At 35.4% G+C, this 15,368-nt stretch overlaps 3 protein-coding genes and 1 long non-coding RNA gene across 5 annotated transcripts; 1 reads left to right on the top strand and 3 right to left on the bottom strand.

The window, feature by feature from the left end:
• The first annotated feature begins 266 nt into the window (after positions 1 to 266).
• On the top strand, positions 267 to 1,987 carry LOC148212091 (expansin-A5-like). The gene is made up of 4 exons (XM_088122633.1): positions 267 to 398; positions 494 to 634; positions 728 to 1,016; positions 1,205 to 1,987. Exons 2-4 carry the CDS (start codon positions 502 to 504, stop codon positions 1,512 to 1,514), a joined length of 732 nt encoding a protein of 243 aa, XP_087978759.1. The 5' UTR covers positions 267 to 398; positions 494 to 501; the 3' UTR covers positions 1,515 to 1,987.
• Positions 1,988 to 4,286: 2,299 nt separating this feature from the next.
• On the bottom strand, positions 4,287 to 5,510 carry LOC111006164 (putative calcium-binding protein CML46). The gene has a single exon (XM_022277933.2). The coding sequence runs from the start codon at positions 5,058 to 5,060 to the stop codon at positions 4,506 to 4,508; it is 555 nt and encodes a 184-aa protein (XP_022133625.1). The 5' UTR covers positions 5,061 to 5,510; the 3' UTR covers positions 4,287 to 4,505.
• A 1,309-nt stretch (positions 5,511 to 6,819) lies between these two features.
• LOC111006109 (uncharacterized) lies at positions 6,820 to 8,565 on the bottom strand. Of its 2 annotated transcripts, none has more exons than XM_022277857.2 (3): positions 8,407 to 8,565; positions 8,222 to 8,280; positions 6,820 to 7,835 (listed from the first exon to the last, which is right to left on the bottom strand). In XM_022277857.2, exons 1-3 carry the CDS (start codon positions 8,471 to 8,473, stop codon positions 7,047 to 7,049), a joined length of 915 nt encoding a protein of 304 aa, XP_022133549.2. In that variant the 5' UTR covers positions 8,474 to 8,565; the 3' UTR covers positions 6,820 to 7,046. The 2 variants fall into 2 exon arrangements, with proteins under 2 accessions (XP_022133549.2, XP_022133550.2); XM_022277858.2 differs by having other exon boundaries at positions 6,820 to 7,832.
• Positions 8,566 to 13,515: 4,950 nt separating this feature from the next.
• LOC111006391 (uncharacterized) lies at positions 13,516 to 14,213 on the bottom strand. The gene is made up of 3 exons (XR_002600868.2): positions 14,094 to 14,213; positions 13,900 to 13,958; positions 13,516 to 13,795 (listed from the first exon to the last, which is right to left on the bottom strand). It is a non-coding gene; the product is annotated as an uncharacterized LOC111006391 (long non-coding RNA).
• Between the last annotated feature and the right edge of the window lie 1,155 nt (positions 14,214 to 15,368).

Genomic DNA, 15,368 nt, shown 5'->3' with positions numbered 1-15,368 from the left:
CGATTTCTTCGTCACGCTGATTTATTCATACGTTTCTTTACCTCTTGTCACTCTCTAGTCTAGACATAGGTAGTACATACATTTATCGAAGGGAGAGAAAATGTGTTTTGGAGGGACAAAGGAGGGACAAAGGTTCCTTCAAAAGTTTCGACGAACAGAGAGAAAAATGCATAAAAAGGTATCAAATTTTTAGCGGTGACCAACAACAAAATAGTACTTACAGTGTATATAAAACGCGGTTTCAAATAATCTACATATATTGCACACATCACAGTCCCATGATAAACAGTACCAATGGCCCCAACCTATGGCAGTGTACTGATCCCCTCCTATTTATTCCCCTTTCAAACCCCCCTTTCTCTCTTCATTTCCTCAACTAAAAACTTCACAATTTCCTCGTTAAGTTTCCTCTTCTTCCAATTTCCCTCCTCCCCCTTTCGCAATTGGGGCATAGAATATAGAATTTGACTCCTTTTTTTGTGGAATTTTGCAGGGGAATTGATGGCTAATTCATTGGGAATAATCCTGCTGCTGGGTTTTTTATGGATGGTCTCGCGTGTTAATGGCGATTATGGCGGTTGGATCAGCGCTCATGCCACTTTCTATGGAGGAAGTGATGCGTCCGGGACAATGGGTTTGGCCTATAATTAACTAAAACCTGATCAAAATTTTATAATAATTAGAATATTTTGTAAAGTTGTTTCTTTTTTGTTTTGGGTGTTTGTAGGAGGGGCTTGTGGGTACGGGAATTTGTATAGCCAAGGGTACGGGACCAACACTGCGGCGCTGAGCACGGCGCTGTTCGACAACGGGCTGAGCTGCGGCGCTTGCTTTGAGCTGCGGTGCGTTAACGATCCCCAGTGGTGCCTCCCCGGCACCATCGTGGTCACCGCCACAAACTTCTGCCCTCCTGGCGGCTGCTGCGACCCTCCCAACCACCACTTCGATCTCTCCCAGCCCATCTTCCAACACATTGCTCAATACCGGGCTGGAATTATCCCCGTCGCATATCGAAGGTATATATAAATGTTGAGATATTTGTACAAAACTCAACCGCTTAAACTTTTGGATTGAATGGTAATTTATCGTAACTGTAAATTGTAAATCTTAGTTAGTTCCTTTTTTTAAGTAGAATGTTTCGTTTGAATTTTTTTGAGCTTGGAAGTTTGCGATATGATATTCATAAGAGTGAGAATTATTACAGGGTGAGGTGCAGAAGGAGCGGGGGAATAAGGTTCACGATAAACGGGCATTCATATTTCAATCTGGTGCTGGTCACGAACGTGGGCGGCGCCGGAGACATCCACGCGGTGGCGATAAAGGGGTCGAAAACACGGTGGCAGCCGATGTCAAGAAATTGGGGGCAGAATTGGCAATCAAACTCTTATCTGAATGGGCAGAGCCTTTCGTTTCTGGTGACGGCCAGCGACGGACGACAAGTGCTGTCCTACAACGTTGCTCCGTCGGGCTGGTCTTTCGGACAGACTTATGTCGGCGGACAGTTCCGCTATTAATTACCTTAATTACCCCTTTAATTTTTACCCATATTAAATCTTCTTTCTTTTCTTTTCCCCCTATAGATAACATATATATATATATATATATATTTCCTACCAAGTGAGCGAAAATATGTTAAAAGTAAAAAAAAAAAAAATTCCATTTCCCACCAATTGCAGAAAAGGGTTTAAAAAAAAAGTTCCTTTTTGCTTTTGGACCATATCCCTGTTCTCTATTCCCTAATGCCATTGCTTGAAGGCCTTTGTGTTGGCTGCTGAGTATATATATATATATATATATATATATATAATTAAAAATGGGTTGGGAAAGGGGATTTTGGGTTGGGAAAAATTAGGGGTGATCCAAGATGAGAGAAGAGAAAAGCATGTGGGTTTTGGTTTCTGAGAATTGCAGTACATTTTTAAGCGTGCAAGGATATATGAGACAATGGCTGTGGTGTTGTTCTCCAAATGAAACAGATATTTTCCTAGTTGCTTCTCTCTCTGTTGGTACACTTTCCAAATTCAGTTGTTTTTTTTCCTTCTTTACTATTTTACTTTTCTGCACTCTCTCATGTGATCTTGTTTCTTTCCTCTCCCCTCACTTTCATGTCAGATATTTTATTGCCATCATGGATCAAAGAGTTCCAATATAGTAAAGAGGGGCCACTCGATATATATTCTTCGGAAAAAAAAAAATAATCAACAACTTAAATGCTTTGAATTGAACTAGAGTCGTACTAAGTTATTAGGAGCAATATCACTCCAAATCTTTGCAATTTGATCCTCCCGTGCCTTCTTCGATAGATTATGAGCAACGTATTGTTGGCTTCTCTACGCATGTGCTTCATAGAAATTATCACACATTTGTCTTCTCCCGTAGATATAACTTCCTCCACTAACTAGTTTATCTTAATCAGATGTGATCGTTGATGATTGATGAGTTTGCGGATAACTTCAATCAAATCGAATTCAATGTAAATCTATGGTGAATTAGAACAATTGGGCATTTTAACTTTTAATTGGCATGTGACAATTTACCATAGATATAACTTTTGGTATTTTTTTAAAAAAATCAGACAAGGATTTTTATAATCCATGTTTAACTTTTTAAGAGTAATTTGTCACTTTTATATGTCATATCCACAATATTATCTTTGTGGCAAGGCTTAGGTGAAATTTAATGAAATTTTTCAAGAATATAATTGAGATTTTAAAGGTTAAGAAACCAAAATTAGAAACATTATTTTTATTTGATGTTTTCTTTATTTTGTTACCTACTCTATTGAAAAGTTTTCAAAATCTATGTCTTAACATTTGAAAATTAATTTTTTTTTTAATTGGAGAGCACCGACACTAGATTTATATTTTATATTTATGAAACCAATATAAAGAAAGCTGAACCAAATGTTCGTGAAAGTTGTTGCTTCTCAGAACGATCAACGTCCTATTTTTTTTGGAGATGTCGGTGTTTGCTTCCTCTCCTCACACTTTCCAAAAAGGTATTTTCTTTTTTCTTTTTAATATATATTCCACATTAATTTTCAACATAAATAGGCAGCGCAGCCCAAAGCTTCTGCAGTTTGTGCATTTTTTGCATGTTGTTTTTGTTATCTATTATAGATTGAAAATTAATCCACACACAAAAGAAAATATTTTATAGTAAAAAATTGGGTTAAACTTGATCCATACATACAAAAGTTTAGGTCAAGTCTAAGTTGAATCTTTTGCCCAAAGTCTAATGGTTGAGCGGTAAATTTCAAATTTCAGTCGATGATGAATTGCCACATATGTTCTATATGCCCATTTGATCTTACAAACAACCTGGTCAAATTTTGGACCTAGAATCACACAAGTCTAAAATTAAATGAATTTGGGTTCAAGATTGAAGTTAGCATAACATGCAAAGAATGACGAGACTCAAGTTAGTGCAAGTCTTTGAGTCCAAACCCAAGTGAGACCCATGAAAAATTCTAAATAGGGGGAGTCATTTGTCATTTAACTCGTATCAAATCATCTTATAAAAAATTTTCTGAAAATTAGAGGATTAAAATTCCACAAAATAATCAAAATTCCTACCATGCCCAATTTTCGCTAATCATGAAAATTGTGTCTAGAATCAAACAAGTTCAAAAAGAAGTTAGTCCAAGATTCAAAGCTTAAATAAGTCAAGCTCAAATTAACACGATACTCAAGTTAGTCAAAGCTTAAATTAGCGCAAGCCAAACAATTGAGTTAGAATAGACTTCTGAAAAATTCTATAAATCATCTCATCAAAGTTTCTATAAACATCAAAGGATCAAAATCACTCTAAAGGCTCATGAATAAGTAAATTAACCAATTGATATGTGTATGTATGTGTGTGTATATATAGGGTTTAGGGTATATATAGCATATATACATGTATGTATGTATATATACATATATATGTATGTATGTATATATATATATATATATTTGAATACAACATGTTGGGAGGAGATTCAAACTCACAACCTCTTAGTTCGAGGTATATGCCAATTATCACTAAACTATGCTCTAGGTATATGCCAATTATCACTAAACTATGCTCTATTCGACAAAATAATATGTGCAAAGGCCCAAGAATTTGTATTTAAATAAATTAACCAATTGAATTAAGTGATTGATTGTGAATTTCTTGGCACTAAAACATAATTTTGAGACATTGGTATATAATTTCTCTATATATCAATTGTAATTCTTTAATTTTACATAAATCCAAAGAGAGAATTGACTCGTCCCCAAAAAGAGGACCAAAATAGCAGAATCTTGTCACAACTTTCAAGTTTCAACAGGAAATCCCATTAATGATCAGAAACTCAAAACGAATGTAAAATTACACACACAGAATTGAAACGACAAAAATCCAAATTACAGGGTAAAATTGGATGGGTCAAAATTTCAATTCCACGTGAAACTAAAAAGAATCGGAAGAATTAATAACAAAGTTTCAACAATTTACAGAAAAGAAGTAAGAATCCGAATCCGTCAATTGAAACCAGACTCCATCAACTTAACAAACTCTTCAAAATCAATTTTGCCATCTTCATTTTCATCAAACTTCTGGATCATCCTCTTGCAATTCTCAACCCCCTCCCCTTCTTTGAGGCCCAAAACGCAGAGAACTCTCTGAAGCTCCACCACATCGATGAATCCATCGCCATTGGCGTCGAAAACGTCGAAAGCTCTCTTCACCTCCGCAATACACGGCCCTCTCTCCTCGAACAGCTTCGCGATTTCCTCAACAGATCCGAACAGAGGAAGCGATTCATCGCCCTCCTCGCCGCAAACAATCCCCAAATCTCCCATCACCGATTTCATCTCCTCTCTGCTCACACTCTCGCCGCCGTCTACGACCGCTTTCGGAATGGGGGAACAACGATTTGAATTTCTTGTGGAGGCGAAGCCGTGGTATGTGGCGCTGAGCCACGAGGTTAGTTTCTGAAACACGAGGCAATCGATCATTATAAGGAAGCGGAGAGAGGGATTTTCGGGGCGATCGGTTTTCTCCGCCATTGAAAGGTTGTACAGATTCAGATCCATCGTTGGAGAGAAGAAATTGGTGGTGAATTGGAATTCGATGTGTCGATTGCGGATTCAATTAGGGGGTATTTGAAGCCCTAATTGCGCGTAGAAGTTTGAAGTCAAAAAAGTAATTAATTAAAGACTGTGTGAAGAATAAGATGGGAGAGTTCTTGAAATCGGACGCCATGGGAAGGTTCGTGCGAATTATGGTGGGGTGGGTCGGCTACTGAAGTTGCGGAATTTTCTTGTCCGTTTTCTGTTTGGAAGGTCGGAAAGTGGTTCTTTTTCCGGGGAACTGCGGCATTTCATTTCTTATTGCTCAAGTTGACCCGAGAAAGTGGAGGGGGAGAGAAAAGGGAATTACTTAATAATTAACGTTGTTTCTTTGAATTGGAAATTAATTAGGTAGGAATTAGGACGAGTGGTCAATTAAGACAATATTTTATCGCATTATTTTAAATTATTGCGTGCTTTTCCCACGAAATTGTTCATTCTTGTAATTAAATACAGTGGTAAATTACCTAGAAAGTTCATGATAAAAAATAATTGGTACAATTGTAAAGTTGGTTCTTAGGATTGGAGCATAATTTCAATTTCCCAATTTAAGGTTTAATTTGACAATTTGTTTTTTATAATTAGATTATCGAATTATCCCTTATTATGGTTAAATCCTTTGACTTAGATGGTTTCTATAAAAGTTTTATAGAAAAAGGCTCTAAATGTAAAGACTTTCACAAAATCTACTTCTTCTTGATCAAGGAGTTATGGGATGGTTCTTTCTATGAAAGTTACGGGCTCTTTCATAAATGTGAACGTGACTTCTAGCTTAGAAAACAAGTTTTTCCCCAAGTTTGTTTTTGATCTTGACATAAAATATGAAGTTTTCTCTAGAGTTATTGTTCAAGAAGAGCCTTCCAAACTCGATTATTCCATTGTAGAGTGGTAAAGTTGTCACCCCCTTTTGCCTAATAAATAGCAGTGAAATTACGCTATGCATGTGGACCGATATATTAGGTCTTGCAAAAGTCAAGGTACTACTGGCATGTGAGACGATCGATGTCACTAACTATATGAAGACGTGTCTCTTGTATCAACGAGACAAAATCGAGCAGATAAACTCTCAAGTCTCTTGAAGTCATGACCTCTAGCCTACACCACAAACCCCATAGAATAGCGTCTCTCCATGTTATGGAAGGAAAAAAAAATCTTACTAACACTTTCTTAGATTATTTAGAAAAAATATATTTATTTAGTGTCTAAATTTATTTCATAAAAAACTCAATTACCTAATTAAATAATTTATTTATGCTCTTCAACAAATGTCTAATTAAAATAATATTTCACCCTAGTTGTTCCCAAATATTACCTCATATTTGTCAGCGACACATCACAATATCACATACCAATCATAGTAGTTTTAGAAGTAACCGTTTCATTTGTTTAATAAATAACAAAAAAGTTAGTTTATTAAACGTTTCTTTCTTCCACAAAAGCCATATTAGCATAACGGAGTAATAATTCACATTTACCCTATTTCAAATAAGAAATTTAATTATAAACTACATCTTAATCTTAAACTATATTCTAATCCAAATCTAAATATAATTTAAATAACATTTACCTAATAATATTATCTAATATTTTTATGCATGGATTAGGTAAATGCTTGAGAGAAAAAGAGAGTATAGAATTTAGAGAGAGTTATGGTTTCCAATTTTTTTTCTTTTAGAAAAAGAAAGTAACACTTATAAGTGAGAGACAAAGAGAAAGACATACATTTTGTAACGTTCCATGCATGGATTATTTATACTCATGAGAGAAAAGAGAGCGTTACACGTAGAATTTAGAGAGAGGGGAGAGAGAGATGCATTTCTCAGCAACTCCAATGCATGGATTACACATAAGAGTAAGGAGTAACATTTGAGACTCTTGTTTGTAGGATATAATTTTGATATGTTTGTGTTGGTTGGCCTTGAGGTAGGAGACAAAGGGATGAGATGTGAACTACACTTTTGGAGGAGGGCTACCGCACAAATTTTTTATAAGGCCGAATATTGTACGACAATTAGGTCCTGGATCACGATGGTTTTTAACTTCAATCATCTTACTTGGAGAAGGAGGACTAGCATTCGAAATCTTTGTAGGGCGAAACATTGCAGGGCGATTAGGTCCTGGATCTTGATAGTCTTCAACTTCAATCATCTTATTTGTTGAAGGAGGACTAGCATTTGAAATTTTTATAGGGTGAAACATTGTAGGGCGATTAGGTCCTGGATCTTGATAGTCTTCAACTACAATCATCTTCCTTGGAGAAGGAGGACTAGCATCCGAAATCTTTGTAGGGTGATTAGATCCTGGATCTTGATAGTCTTCAACTACAATCTTCTTCCTTGGAGAAGGAGGACTAACAGTCGAAATCTTTATAGGGCGAAACATTATAGGGCGATTAGGTCCTGGATCTTGATAGTCTTCAACTACAATCATCTTCCCTGGAGAATGAGGACTAGCATTCGAAATCTTTATAGGACGAAACATTGTAGGGCGATTAGGTCCTGGATCTTGATAGTCTTCAACTACAGTCATCTTCCTTGGAGAAGGAGGACTAGCATTCGAAATCTTTATAGGGCGATTAGGTCCTGGATCTTGATAGTCTTCAACTTCAATCATCTTCCTTAGAGAAGGAGGACTAGCATTCAAAATCTTTGTAGGGTGAAACATTGTAGGATGATTAGGTGCTGGATCATGATAATTTGCAACTTCATTCACCTTCCTCGATTTTTGTATGCTTTCCTGCTAAACAAACACGTTCACCTTTAGCACTCACCACGAAATACAAATATATATGAATAATACTTCCTTATTGACTAGAGAACATAAAGAAAAATTCTCTATTTTGCCCACCACAATTTTTTTTAAGAAGTAATTGCTAAATCTCTTCATCTCTCCCATGTACAAAACCTTTTTTCAGTACAACAACATGGGAGTTGTGATTCAAACTCACAACCTTTGTTATCGAAAATAGATGAATTTAATTAGTTGAGCTAAACACAGATTTGTCCATGTATCAAAACTTAGTGATGATAACAGTAATTACTACTATATTTGGTGGAAAAGTATTGTCTAATTATATAGACTCACTACCATAAACAGTGATAGAAGTAGTCACAAAACACACTTGCCTTGAGTGGAGTCATAGACTCTGGATGTTCCCCACTCCCCATCACATCCACCCCAAATCCTTCAACAAATTAAAAAATCCCAATATAAAAAATAAACAATTGATCAATATATTGAATTATAAAATAAGGAAGTAATCCATGAAAAGAAAATAAGAGAAATAATAAAGAACAAAAGATAAGAGTACCATGAGAGAAAAAGAGAAGCAGAAGGCTGGAAATCAGAAGAAGTGAGAAAATTGTAAGGCTATCCATTATAATTATCTTATCTTTGTAAGAATCGGAAGAAAAATAAATTTTGATAAGAGAATGAAACTATCTCTTGAGGTGAGGGTTTAGAGTTCAGATTGAAACCGATTTATAGTGCACATAATTGTAACGCACTGACCTTATTTTTTGGGATAAAAAATATATCGTCATCCGATTCATACCAAATGTCTCTCTCTTTTTTTTTGTTAGTTTCAGACGAGGCAGAGTTGGTAGGGATTCCATCCTCTCATTTTGGGAGTGAATTAAGTTATATTTAGACCATATTTGATTAACCATTTTGATTCTTTTGTTCTTAAAAATACAATAGACCATAATGATCCTTGTTTTTAGAACTAAGGGGGATAGAGAAAAGTTAGAGTGAGAAATCTTTTTTAGGACTAATGTGTGTTTGCATGGCAATGACATTAAAGCAAGAGCCTTTCAAAACCGTATCAGTTCAAAGTCCTCCCTGCATGGATTACACTTGCAACCTAGAGAGAGAAGGTGTTTGGAAAACAAGAAAATTGTGAAAAACTTGAAAACTACATCCTTTACTCTTCCAAAACAAAGAATGAGAATTAGAAGGTTTTCTTTCCGTGTTGTTTACTACATAAAGTAATCTCATTTATAATTATCTAATTTTTATCATTTTATTTCTCTTTAATCGATCAGTGAAACTGGTAATTTTTGGATGAATTGTTTTACAATTTTACTCTTTCTTAAAATTCACGCGGTTTCATCTCTAAATTTCAATTGCCAATAAGTTTTGAGATGAAACCTTATGAATATTCATATGGTATCAGAGTCCAACAAACTCAAACAAGCATCCGATCAAATAGGATTCGACAAAAATTTGCAAGTCCGATAAGAGCCACCATCTTAAGAGCACGTTAAAGATCTCAAATAAAAAAGGTCAAGGGACCTAACAAAGTTTATAAGATACATCGAACTAATCCTCTCATTGCCAATTAATTTTAAAGTGGAATCGACCCATAAATCTTGGTGTATATAACACAATCTTTGATGGTTGTTCTGGAGGTCGAGGAAAATTCAAATCCACGGAAGTCCCAATTTTTGGAGGTTGTTCTGGAGGTCGAGGAGTATTTAAATCGATGGAGGTCCCAATCTTCAATGGTTGTTCTCAAGGCCGATGAGTATTCAAATCGGCAGAGGTTCCAATTATTGGAGGTTTTTTGGAAGGCCAAGGAGTATTCAGATCCGTAGAGGTTCCAATTTTCGGTGGTTATACTAGAGGTCGAAGAGTATTCAGATCGACGGAGATCCGAATCTTTGGAGGTTGCTCTAGAGGCTGATGAGTATTTAGATTGACAGACGTCCCAATCTTTGGTAGTTGTTCTGAGGGTCGAGGAGTATTTAGATTGGCAAGGCCGAGGAGTATTCAGATCGACGGACGTCCCAAACTCAGAGGTTGCTTTGGAGGCCGAGGAGTATTTAGATCAATGGAGGTCCCAATCTTCGGTGGTTATTCTAGAGACTGAGGAGTATTCAGATCGACGGAGGTCCCAACATTTGGAGGTCGTTCTGGAGGCCGAGGAGTATTAAGATCCGCAGAGGTCCCAAACTTTGGAGGTTGTTTTTGAGGCCGAGGAGTATTTAGATCAATGGAGGTCCCAAACTTCGATGGTTATTCTGAAGGCTGAGGAGTATTTAGATCGACAGAGGTTCCAATCTTTGGAGATTGTTTTGGAGGCCGAGAAGTATTAAAATCAGCAGAGATCTCAACAATTGGAGGTCGTTCTAGAGGCCAAGGGATATTAAGATCGACAAAGGCCCAAATCTTTAGAGGTTATTCTGGAGGTCGAGGAGTATTCAGATCGACGAAGGTTCTAATCTTTGGAGACTATTCTGGAGGTCGAGAAGTATTAAAATCGGTAGAGATCCCAATAGTTGGAGGTCGTTCTAGAGGTCGAGGGGTATTAAGATCGGGAGAGGTCCCAATCTTTGGAGGTTGTTCTGGAGGTCAACGAGTATTAACATCAGTAGAGGTCCCAATCTTTGGTGGTTGTTTTGGAGGTCGAGGAGTATTCAGATCTGCGGAGGTCCCAATCTTTAATGGTTGTTCTTGAGGCCGAGGAGTATTTAGATTAACGAAGGTGCCAATCTTTGGAGGTTGTTATGGAGGCCGAGGAGTATTTAGATTGACGGAGGTTCCAATCTTCGGTGGTTATTCTAGAGGCCAAGGAGTATTTAGATCGACGGAGGTCCCGATCTTTGAAGGTTGTTGTGGAGACTTAGGCATATTCAGATTGAAGGAGCCCCCAACCGTTGGAGGTCGTTTTGGAGGCCGAGGAATATTCAGATCGATAGAGAATTTTTGGAGGTTGTTGTGAAGGCTTAGGCATATTAAGATCGGCAGAGGTCCCAAATTTTGGAGGTTGTTCTAGAGGCCGAGAAGTATTAAGATCAATAGAGGTCCCAATCTTTGGAGGTTATTTTGGAGGTTAAGGAGTATTAAGATCGACAGAGGTTCCAACCATTTTGAAGGTAGTTCTGGAGGCCGAGAAATATTTAGATCGACGTAGGTCTCAATATTTGGTGATTATTCTGGAGGCGAAGGAGTATTCAATTCGGCAGAGGTCCTAATCTTCGACAGCTGCTCTGGAAGCAAAGGAGTATTTAGAACGACAGAGGTTCCAATCTTTGGAGGTTGTTCTAGAGGTGAGGAGTATTCAGATCGATGGAGGTCCCAATCTTCAGTGGTTGTTCTAGAGGCTGGGGAGTATTTAGATCGAGGGAGGTCTCAATCTTTGGACGTTACTATGGAGGCTTAGGCATATTCAGATCGGCGAAGGTCCCAACCGTTGGAAGTCGAGGAGTATTAAGATCCGCTTAGGTCCCAATCTTTGGAGGTTGTTCAGGAGGTCAAGGAATATTAAGATCAGTGGAGATTCCAATCTTTGGAGATTGTTATAGAGGCCAAGGAGTATTTAGATCATCGGAGATCCCAACCTTTTAGAAGTCTTTTTGGAGACCGAGGAGAACTCAGATCATCAGAGGTATCTATCTATTGGAGGTGAAACAGAGTTAATTCTTAAAAAGAGGCGTGTCAAAAGGCTCCAATCTTCATCTTCCTTGATTTCCCTACAATTTCCTGGAGACAAAGTATAAGACAACAACGATGTCAGCTCCACCATAAATGTATGGAAATTTTTATGGTTCTCTTCAATACCCACTTTAATACATATGGTGGAAGTTGAGTGTTTCTTTATGTAAACAATTCTAATATTAAAGTAAAATACTTTAGACACTAGTCCACATATATATATGAAAGAAACAGTTAGCAACAACTTTGGAGGTTGGAGATAGAACTTACGTTGATTGAAGTAATTACAGAATTTGCATGTCCTACAATTCCCATGTGAGAAAAAGAGGGGGAGAAAGCATGAAAGAAGAAGAAGTGAGAAAATTGTAAGGCTCCCTATTTTCTATCTATGAGAGAGTTGAGGACAAATGGAACCATCTTAGGCTGAGAATTAGAGTTGAAATCCGAACCAAATTTATAATGAGGAATTGTAACGCACCAACTTCATATTTGGAAGCAAAACTGTAAAACTTCAGCACAATATATTTGGAAGCTAATCTAATTCTCCAATCATGCAGACGACATGCATTGGGTGGAATTATTAAACGTATATTTGCATGATATGTTGGATTACTTGGTAAAATCTCGATTAAAAAAAAACATACTTTAGGGATAAATGCTTCACTATTTAAAAATAAATAAATAAATCTTCTCATGAGAGTTTTAAATTTATTATACTTACATTTAAAATTTTTTTGGTTTTTTTTGCTTTCATTCACAAGTTTCGTCTATTATTTGTTGGCCACGACAAAAGTATTTTAGAATATCCATTTTCTTCTTTATTTTATATGCAAATTTTGTCCAGTTCAAATAACATTCATATTTGTCCCTTTTAAATGCAAGCAAAAAATGATTTAATGTTGCCAAGATATATATATATATATATTTTGAAACAAAAGACACTATTATTACGTTAAATCAAATGCCACGCCAATGTTGCCTAGATTAAAAAACTTTATAAGTACTACTGGGTTGTATTAACCTTTTCTTAAAAAAGAATTATATATTTTTACCTCCGAATTATATTTATATATATTGCCATATGTTTATGTTTTATTAACTTGTACCATTATTTCTAATCCGATTGCCTAGCCCATAGGGTTATAATATACTATATTTTTATTACATTATTTTCATGAGATTGAAGAAGTAATTTTGATGATTATTATATGGATACTCGAACCATGGATAGTGAGATTGAAATATATGAACAACAAATCGCATATATATTCACCACAATAATAAGGAAAAAAAAAAGGATCATAAGAATCGTCCAACTAATTAAAAAAAATTTAAAAGAGATTTAGGGAGATTTTAACGAGATTATGAATTTTATTTGTCTTCTTATTATAGGGTATATGAAGGTAGTCAAGGAGCAAAGTTTTTTGGAACCAATTACCCAATGATTTTGCTGATAGTTTGGCCATAAGAAACAAAGCCTCGCAAACTGTAAGTTTTCAGGTCAAGGATTGGAATTATTTTCCACCAAATATTGTTCCTTTTTTTCTTTTCTTGGTGGAGCTAATTATAAGAAAACGGTGAATTTTGTAGGAAAACTTTTTATACTACGGTAGCTACTGTCATTTATTACAATTCGACGTTGTATGATCCGTTCAAATGCTTCAATGCATGGATTATATATTGGGATATCTTTTCCTTTCTTGAGAGAGAATGCTAATTTAAATACTTTTTTAAACAAATAATTTTTTTCGGTCAATCATTTTAGGAGAATAAAGTTTAAAGCGATTCTTCAAAAAATAATTTTAAATGACCAATTTGTTTAATTTCAAAAGTAATTTATATTTGTCACTAGTTAATACTCTAGATTATTAAAAGATAATTTTTGGCACTCAAAAAATTGCTTAGGAAGTTAATTCAAACAAACTCTAACTAGCACATATGCAATTCACGGACTTTGATAGACAAGGGAGTAACACTTTGAGAGTGAGAGAAGAAGAGCATTACATTTAGAACTTTTAGACAGTGAGATACAGTTCTCAACTCCATGCATGTGGATTACCCTTAACAATAAAGTTACATTTAATATACTGTGTTGGCTGGGCCTTGAGGTAGAGAGACAAGGATGAGACGAACTACACTTCAGGAGGAGGAGGACTATACAAAATCTCTGTAGGGAGATACATCGTAGGGTGATTAGGTCCTGGGCCATGATAGTCATCTGAAAGTACTTCGATCATCTTCCTTGATTTTCCCACCACACTTTTCTGCCAAACAAACAAAGAAGACATTCATCGCTCCCATTAAAAATATGTATTTATTTAAGAAATGAAATTTCTAGTACTACGACAATATGGATCTATACTCGTACTTCTACTGGAGCCATGTAGTGTGGATGTTGCAGATTTCCCGTCACTTCCACTCCAAATCCTTTGACAAAAAACATACCGATAAAAATAAACAATCTTTGTATATATATACACATGGAAATGTAAACGCAATAAAAGGAAGTAATCCATGGAAAGAAAAGAAGAGAAATAACAAATAACAAGAGAAGATGAGTACCAGTAGAGAAAAAGAGAAGCAAAAGGGATGAAAGGAGAAGAAGAGAGAAAAGTGTAGAGGCAGAGCTCTTCATTATGGAAGCAAAAATATGGATTTTTTGATTACAGAATTAGAAAACTATATGTGAAGGTGAGGCTTTAGGGCTCAGATCCAACCCAATTTATAGTCCGCAATTGTAACGCACTGACCATATTTTTTTGGAACCAAATTAAAACTATGCCAAAATGTCATTATTTAATTATTTTATATCCTTTCATTTCAAGGGAAGTCTATTTTTTTTTTTTTTTTTTTTTTTCGAGCAGCATTTTAAGGGAAGTTATTTAAGACGTTAATAGCCGTTTTGGGGGAGGGCAAAGGGGGCGGGTGGAGTTTTTTTTTATTATTTATTTTTTTAATCTGCTTCATCTGCTATTTTATTATAAAATATGTCACTACATTTTTCTTATAAGTTGGTTGAAGAAGGAAAAAAAAAAGCTAAAGTTATGATCAACGAAGCATTTCCTATATCTCAGGAACATAAGTTTATGAGTTTGAAATTTATAGACCAAATATAACTATTACCTAAATGTTAAGGATCAGAAAGGTAATTTGTTTTAATAATTTTATTTGTTTAGTTTCTGAATAAAATAAAACGAAATGATCGATTTTGACCTTGAATTTCTTTATTCTACACTTTCTGTTTCATCATATTGCACTCTTAAAGTTAGACAAGTGTGGTAAATTTTACTTTTGGATAAATTTTTGTTGTAAAAATTGTTAAAGAAATATTTTCATATGTGTTAATAAATTATAAAGATTTGGGTGACTTGGGGCCTCAAGGAATATCTTTCAAGTCTTGGATTCAAGTCACATGGAACGCAACTCCAACAAGCAATAACCCCTTGCGTATGTAACGGGTATGGGAATAGTAGTGTGTATACCCAGATATAGGGGCATAAAGGCCAAAGGGCCGCCTACTCCTGGGTTATAAAAAAAAAAATTATAAACATGATTTTGAAAAGAAAAAAAAAACGATCTAAGAAGTTTTTTTTTTTTTGTTTAAATTTATTTGGTGGAGTTATTTAATCGTGGATTTTGTATATTAATCAAACTTAATTTTGTACCAAACTTTAACTTTTATTAAATTAACGAGTCTTTCAGTTTTTTTACACTAATTTTTGTTAAAATTTGTGGGTGAATTATCAAAAATTGAATACATCAAAGTAAAAATTGCAACACATTTATCTAAGTTTAATATCCAATATTTTTTTGTGACAAGTTTAGTTTCCAATTTGA

This window comes from Momordica charantia, assembly GCF_013281855.1.
Source record: "Momordica charantia cultivar OHB3-1 chromosome 4 unlocalized genomic scaffold, Mcharantia_2.0 BLBB01000004.1, whole genome shotgun sequence".
NCBI classification, from domain to species: domain Eukaryota; kingdom Viridiplantae; phylum Streptophyta; class Magnoliopsida; order Cucurbitales; family Cucurbitaceae; genus Momordica; species Momordica charantia.
This window is presented reverse-complemented; position numbering and strand designations above follow the sequence as displayed.